Genomic DNA, 7,837 nt, shown 5'->3' with positions numbered 1-7,837 from the left:
TATATATATATTTATAAAAGATCTATGACTTAAGGTTCTGCGTTTGACTTTGGTAGAAGGACAAAGAAACGCTACCTTTACGCACCTGGTAGAGCTCAATCCGCTGTTCACTCCTCATGGCTTTGGGGTTTGGTACCCTCAGGGCTCGAAGCTCTGCTCTGAACAGGTTGGTTGAGTTCCTTTCCATTTCAGAGACATTGAAGCGGAAAACTTTAGAAGTCAGGCTTTTAGGGCAGGGGAGATTATCTGGTGAGGGAAAACAGATAAAACATGGCTTTTAAGCAAAAGAAAACATGCTGGAACTCAGTGAGGTATTCACAGAAAACTATAGTTTTTTGTGAATATTGTGAGGAGTTTCTAACTGAATAGTGAGGGGATGTGGTGGGTGTAACTTAATGCTAAAATATGAAGATAGGGGCTACAAAAAGACATTATTAACTTCAAACATTGCAAATAAAAGCAAAAGTCATAAAGTAATTCTAAGAAAAACAACATTTCTAGTTTCTTAACATTCAAATATTTAATTTTCCCAAAAACAATGCAACATCACTCTACTATTTCAGCCTCAGCAATAAGACATTTGAGTGATTTCCGCTGACGAGACGCTGCTATGATTTTAGAGAACCACCAGGGTGAGCTAATGAAAAAGTCAGCAGAGGATCACAACAATGGACAATGTGGTGAGATTGTGCCGGTAGCAATGTTTATAGATTCTTTCCTCTGTGTGCTGTCCATCTGCCAAAAATTGGGCTGTACTTCCAAATGATCAATAAATGCACCACTTCGATTTTGTCAAAAGGAATTATTCCTATTGAGTAATTTTTTTTATTTTTCAAACTGAATAAAAGCAGTCACGCTAAAATATTTCACATGAAATTAAGCTACTGCAATGAAAACTATTTATTTAAAGGCTTTTCTTTCACACCTTTATCAGAATGGGAATAAATGTGATCAAAGCTGTCCTTTTGCATAGAGTCCCATATTAACATATGACCAAATCTCAGTCCTCACATTGCAGTATACAATAGGCTGGCACTTTATTTTCCAGCCCACAGTGAATGGGGTTGGCTGTGGCCTCTCTTATCAAAATTCCTCACTGGTTCTCCAACAGATTCTGTCTATATTTGGAGAAAGTGATAACATTGATAGTAAAACGCCAAGATTTTTTAAATGTCATATGACTTCATCTCAGTGGTATCTGTGTATCAAAGGCCTTGCTATACTCAGTTCTGTTGATAAGATGTTGGAGCTGAAGCTTTTGTTATCGCGATGACTTCCCTAAAGCCAGGCACTGACACACACCAGGTCTGTCGCGCACATAAACCCCCAAGATGGAAATCTTTCCTGTCGTTTGCTGACCAGTGATGAAATGAGCCCTTTTGTACCAACTTCCTGCTTTGTTTGCACCTGCCGTGTAGTTTCGGTGTTTTTTTTTTTTTATGTTTTAATTAAGGTAAAAGAAATTGTTCAATTTAATTTTGGGGAACTGCTTTAATATTATTTGAGTATCTTGATGTCTTGAAAATAATTTGATTAGTGATTTAAATGACAAAGATGGAAATAAGCTAGGACAGGTACATTTGAAAGCTTACTGTTGGAACTGACGCCATTCGCGTGCATGTAATGGGGAAAATCTTAAAAAAAAAAAAAAAAAAAACTATTTTCCATGCATCTGCAAATAGGGTTTTCTAAAATACTTTTTTCCCCCATCAGAAACTTTTATTGACAGTCACAGGGGTTGGGAATAGAACCCAGTACGACTGCATCGAGGACTGCAGCCTGTAAATGGGGCGGACGATCTGCCTCTACCCAATGTAAAGCCACAAAATCACAATGGTTTGACTTCAAAACAAAGATATGTTCATGCCTGTAAACAAAAACAGAAAGAGTGGCAGTAAATAATGCTACAGCATGCATTAGTCGTATTTAAACAACAAATGCACGTGCTTCGTTTTATTCTTCTTTTAAACAAAGCCTGATTTCACTAACGTGATAGGTTATTTAATTATCACTCATGTATTTATTTAAATCGCTCATTATGCATCTTATCACCGTATTCCAGAAATCTGAAAATTTATCAAAGAGCGCAAATTTAGGCTGAAAAATAGCACCGTGAGGGATCGAGGCCTTACTTGTGGTGCCCCGCATCTCCACATCACCCATGCTGTGTTTCTACATTAGCCATATATTTTTTAACCCTTTTTTCGTTCGCATCCATGATATAAACATCCACACAGACTTTCCCGATTTGTAAAAACTGAAAAAAACAGAACTCAAGACATCACATGATAACTTGAGCCTCACACCATGTGGACACAGTGTGATTGACAGCAAACGAGGCCTGATTTCCATATTCACAACAGCAAATACACAGAGTGTTCACCCAACATAAGGCGTTGCTACCTCCCCATGACCTTAAAATTATTTTAAAAACTTGTTCAAGGCAGAACTGACAGGGTTTTTTTTTTCCACATGGTTCTTGTGCAACATGCTTTCGAAAGTTTCTAATGCCGTTCTGGCCTTCTACCCTGTGGCCTACATCAAAAATGGCACTTACTGGCTCCTTATTGTTCAAATGAATAATTTCTTAGTAAATAAAAACAAGAACAATATCTGTCTGAAACTTGGAAAGCTTTCAGTTTGTGATCTATAAGCATGTTGTTTCTCTTTGACGTGATCTGACGCAGACAGTTATTTCTGTAGGACAAGAGGACAAGCAAGTAAAGCAGACGTGTGTCGACCACTGCAAGTCAGGAAACGGCTACAAGAAATTAGCTACTCGTCCAGTCAGAGAAGTGATTAAAAAGTTCAAAAGAAAGAAGTTTATATTGCTCCCATGCAGGAGGATGAAAACATAGAAAATTACATTTTAAATACCAAAGAGAGGCAAACTAATGAGTCTAACTAATGCCATCTGTACCAGAAGTGGCAACTACACCTTGTTACTATCTGGTACAGTAGATAGTAAGAAGCCGATGCATAAGTGACAAAAGAGAAGTTCAAATATAAATACTGCTGAAACTTAAATTAAATCTTCTTTTTGTCTCTTTTTATTTTTCCCCAGCTGTTCACAAGCGACTGTAATAAAATAAACTCCAGTTGTCGCCCGTTAACATTAACATAAATTCACCTGAATCTAATCTAAGGTTCTGAGAGCAGGACTCAACTGTTTGGTGTCTTTGGTCCAAATCGCTTTCGAAAGATTCGAACCAGAACATTACAGAGGGGAAATTAAACTTCAGGAAACCTGTTGATTTCAAAGGCGCAGTGATGCAATAAGCTTGGCTTTGCCCTGGACCGTGAGGCTCTCTTCAGCATTTATTATCCTATTCTACTCTCTCAGTCTGACCACAGACACGTGTCCCCCTCTCTCCACAAGTTTTCCATTTCCATGCCGTTTATTCTATAAAAAAAAAAAAAATGCTGGTAACTATATAAGTTTGGCATGAAATATGTGGAGTAAGAAGAAAATGAGCCTAAACAGCCTTTTCTGATTATTTTAACAAATTGGCCCCATCCAAAGTAAAGCTCATTATAAACAGAGCACCAAAAACCATACTTAGTGGCAAATTGGCAACAAATTGGAGGCATAATGGAGGAATTCATGTTGAAGGCTCTGTTTCACTCTCGGTTGAGCAAAGCTAAACCTCAACAGTGAGGCGATCTCACCCCTCACAGACCACCTGTGTGTGTAATTATCAGGCCAAGACACAGCGGGTTCGTTCGGAGCACCGCCTCAACACCATCGCGTCTGTGAACACGAGGACTTCGCCGAGAGCGGGATCCCTCTCTCAAAGCTAACCAGGAGGGTCCCCTCCGTCCTCCAACCCTTCCTGTCCACCTCTGTTCACTTTCCCTTCCCCTAAAGGCATCCCCCATCCGCCGAGGCAGATGTCCCTCTCATTTGGCCCCGACTGGAAAGGAAATGGTAACATCTGGGAGGTGGAACATGATCCACTGAGGGGGGAAAAAACAAGAGGGAAAAGAGAGTAAAGGAGGGGATTGACCTTCCTGGTTCAGAGTTAAAACAGGTGGGACAGCACAGGAGTAAAACACATTTCCTCTCCTTTGCAAGCTCCCACTGCAGTTTTTTAAATATAATGTACAGTGGTGCATTTTTCCCACCAATAAATGAGTGCTGGCAGAAAAAAAAAACAAAAACAAAAAAAAACAGTTGAGTGTGGATTTCTACTTCAGGATTTCACAAAACATGTTTTTTTTTTTGTTTTTTTTTTTTAGAACGCTGAAGGAAAAATGTGACAATTCTGCTTGATGACGTCAAAAGAGGCACAAGAACTAAGCCAATTATCTGGCTTCAGTAAATATTATGGCGACTGAGGGATTTTGACATAAATTTTGACATTTGATTTCCATTTAAAAATATTTTTTAAAAAACCCCCCATCAAAATAAGTAAGAAAAACAAGATAAAAACAAGTGTACAAGCTGATAAGTTTCTTCATGACATATCTTTGCATACAGAAGTAATCAGGTATCACAGATTGATTTGGGTAGATTTAATCTTCAACTACCACCATTTTACAACTAAATCACAAGACAATTTGAAAAACTCACGATGACTGAACTGAGATGAATCTACAGAGAATTTGGAAAGCAGCCTTAAGAGCTTCATAATGTAGAAATATGTTTCTTTGCTGTGTGAAAGCATGAAGTGATCTCAAATAGAAATTGTTCTTTTCTATTTGGTCGTCTTAAATTTCTGATTAGTTTTAGCTTTATGAAGGTTATTATGAAGGCACTGTAAAACTTTAGGACTAAAACAGTTTCTAATGAACTAGTTCTTAAATATTTAATATTTTATTTGATTTATTTTTGTATACAATTTGTAAAAATATATATTACGGTATCTCTCTATAGGTTAAAATGTCATCCAAAATATCATCATCATCATCATCATCATCATCATCATCATCATCATCATCATCATCATCATATCAGTGTGTGCAAGATTTACTTCACAAAAGAACAGTTTGGAGTGCAATAACTGTCGACTAATAAGTATTTTGAACTTCCGATTTATTTGCCCATGTTGTGTTCAACCAGTTGAACACAGGATGATCTCACCAGAGGCAGATAACCGAACCAAAAATGTAAAAGCAGAAAACAGTTTATATCGCTACCGATATACTTTCAGTATTTACCAATGTTTTCTCCACCACGATAATTTCTAACATTGTGCAGCCTTGACTTGGAAAGACTATCTAATTTGAAGAATGAACCTCATTTATCTTGTAGATTTATGACACACAGTCGAGTGTGTATTTCTTTTCAAGATGTGATTATGACTAAATGCTAAAGGAAATAATAAGAATGTCAAACAAAACCCTTAAAAATGAGTTTTTATTACATTTTTACCTCATTAATGTCACCCTATTTTAAAAGATGTCTGCGTACTAGACAGCAGATGCACTCAATGCTCCCTCCTTCGACTTCAGTTACTACATCCATGCAGCATCGATGGAGGGGACCATTCTGTGGCTCTGCAGCTCATCTGCACCTCTGTAGTGCCTCATCTTTCTCTTAGCAATGTCCCTTAAAGAATCTACGTTAGATCATTTGTGTTTACTGGCTGCTCAGTCTCATTTAACCAGTTTTTCTTTTGGTTCTCCGGGCAGAGTGTCAAATCCTGCTTTAGAAAATGAAATCATCTTCACACAGTTTGTCAGCAGAGGGAATGATGAAGCACTCTAAAACTTTGTGGCTTCTCTGACTTTGGACTCGTTAAAACTCAGTAAACCAACACCAGCAGATGACAAAGCTCCCTAAATTGTTCCTGACTGTGGAAACGCCATGCTGAGCTCTGATGCAAGCAACTTCAATTCCGTGCCTCTTTGCTCGCTCTCCAGACTCTGGGACCTTTGGTTTCCAGTCAAATGCAAAATTGACTTCATACTACTGAACAACAATTCAGTTTTTTTGTTTTTTTTTGGTCCTAGTCTGAGGTTGCTGTCTCTGGATCAGGGGTGGCTTAACACAACTAATGCAGGGCACTTAGCCAACATCTTGCACATGTTTCTGTGTTGGTGGATCTTAGAAGACTGAGTCCAGCCAACTATCAAATCTACTTTACTTTATCTTTTATTCTTATTGCACTTGCACACTTTTTCCTTCCACTCAACCTTTTTGCTTAGCTCCTACATTCTGTGAACAGCCTGCTTCTTCAGCAATGTCCTTTTGAACACTTGTAAAGTCAACGCTGTTAGCCATGATTATACAGGCCACAGCATCATTTATCTACAAGATCTCCGATGCTCTCGTCAAATTTTAAGAACCTGAATGCAGAGTTTTCGTTAGCTGTGATCTTTAGTTATCAGCAGAAAACAAACGCTTTAAATATCTCACAAAGTGTGACAATTTTATCGATACAACGCAGTACAATCGACATATTTTTGAAGGAAGTACAAATTGGCCTCCATGCGGTGCGTAATTACGCACTACGGAGACAATGACAAAGTTTTGAAAAGGGAAGAACTCACTGTTGTCTGGCGTTCCGTGCACCATGTTGATTTTGTATATCTCTTTGGCGATGTACTCCGTCTCTGTGTTGTCCTGGCCGCAGCTCTGCTTCCGATCCCTGCCCAGCTGCTCCAGAAGCTCCTTCGTGCTGTTATATAACGCCTGGATCTGATAGGGTACCTTGCTCGGTCCCAGGGAGTGCGGGGGGCTCGACAGGCGAAGTTTGCTCAGGATCTGACCCCGGATCGCCTCGACCCTCTTCCTCTTCACATGGTCGATGTCCACGGTGGCACAAGTGGACAGGGGCGAGCTCAGGGTCGCGCAGTTGAGGAGGACGACGAACAGTAGAGCTTTGCCCAGATGCATCTTTCTGTCCGCATTTGTTTCGCTCTGGCAGCTGAAATGTGACGGTTCACAGAGAGGACTGCCTCTACCTTTTAAATCAGCTCCTTTTATTTTCCAGCTTAGAAACTAACGTGTGGACTACCTCCGCTTTGTGCAAATCCGAATTTAAGTTCGCCCATTATTTATTCATCCGATTCAAATTTCTACCAAGACTTTCTTTCTGTATTCTTCTGTTCAGTCCATCAGTCCTCCCGGTCCTCCTAGAGCGGTTTGTCTCGCGTCGTTTATTTCGGAGCATCAAGTTTTATTCTCCGTGCAGGGTGACCGCAGGCTGTCACGTTAACGAGGTATATGCGATTTTCGAGCTGCTGATATGGCTTCATATGAGCTTTATAGGCTGCCGCTGCTTTCTGACGTTTGGTGGAGGAGGGACCGCAGACACCCGGGAGCGCACAAATCACAACAGGGGCCCACTGCCACACTCACTGAGCCTGAAATACTAAATAAGTTTGTTTTAAAAACAAATAGAGAGAGTGGTAAACATAAATTGCTCTTTTGTGACCTAGTGCTGTAAAACAGACTCCTTTGGAAGGAATGCTTGCTTGAAGATTTAGCTTAACATGGCAACCCAGATCTGGTCTTGGGATCACTTTGGTGCGTCTTATGTGACGATATGATGATAGTACATGATACGGAGGATTGTGTCAATATGTATTCTAATTGTCTTCTTGTGATATTGTGTGGTTTTAATCTCCCTGGTAGTGCGCCCTCTACTGAGCAAAAAATATATCCGCGTTTGATTACTTCATTCAACTTGGCAAAAGTAAAAGAGGAAAGGAAAAAGTATTTTTTGAAAAGATATTGAGTTACTTATTTGAGGCAAACATTTTTTTTAAAACATAGCCACGTTTCTCAGATTCTTCTTTTCTTTTCTTTGGTCTTGACAAGATTTTACATTTGATGTCGACATTTCAGAACATTTCTGTGTACATTATGTATTAAATGTATTTTTTACTC

The 7,837-nt window shown here is 39.3% G+C and overlaps 1 protein-coding gene across 1 annotated transcript in view; it reads right to left on the bottom strand.

Annotated features, from left to right (window-relative positions):
• Positions 1-7,232, bottom strand: part of LOC103457593 (transforming growth factor beta-3-like) — a 13,441-nt gene extending 6,209 nt beyond the window's left edge. Inside the window, exons 1-2 of the mRNA XM_008397868.2 lie at positions 6,496-7,232; positions 86-246 (exon numbers count right to left, since the gene is read on the bottom strand). Of these exons, the coding sequence (XP_008396090.1) occupies positions 86-246; positions 6,496-6,841 (507 nt within the window). The 5' untranslated portion in view covers positions 6,842-7,232. The remainder of the gene's footprint in view (positions 1-85; positions 247-6,495) is intronic.
• Positions 7,233-7,837: the final 605 nt, after the last annotated feature.

Source organism: Poecilia reticulata, linkage group LG21 (assembly GCF_000633615.1).
Source record: "Poecilia reticulata strain Guanapo linkage group LG21, Guppy_female_1.0+MT, whole genome shotgun sequence".
Taxonomy (NCBI): domain Eukaryota; kingdom Metazoa; phylum Chordata; class Actinopteri; order Cyprinodontiformes; family Poeciliidae; genus Poecilia; species Poecilia reticulata.
The sequence above is the reverse complement of the archived record's forward strand: the minus strand, read 5'-3'. Positions and strand labels throughout refer to the sequence as shown.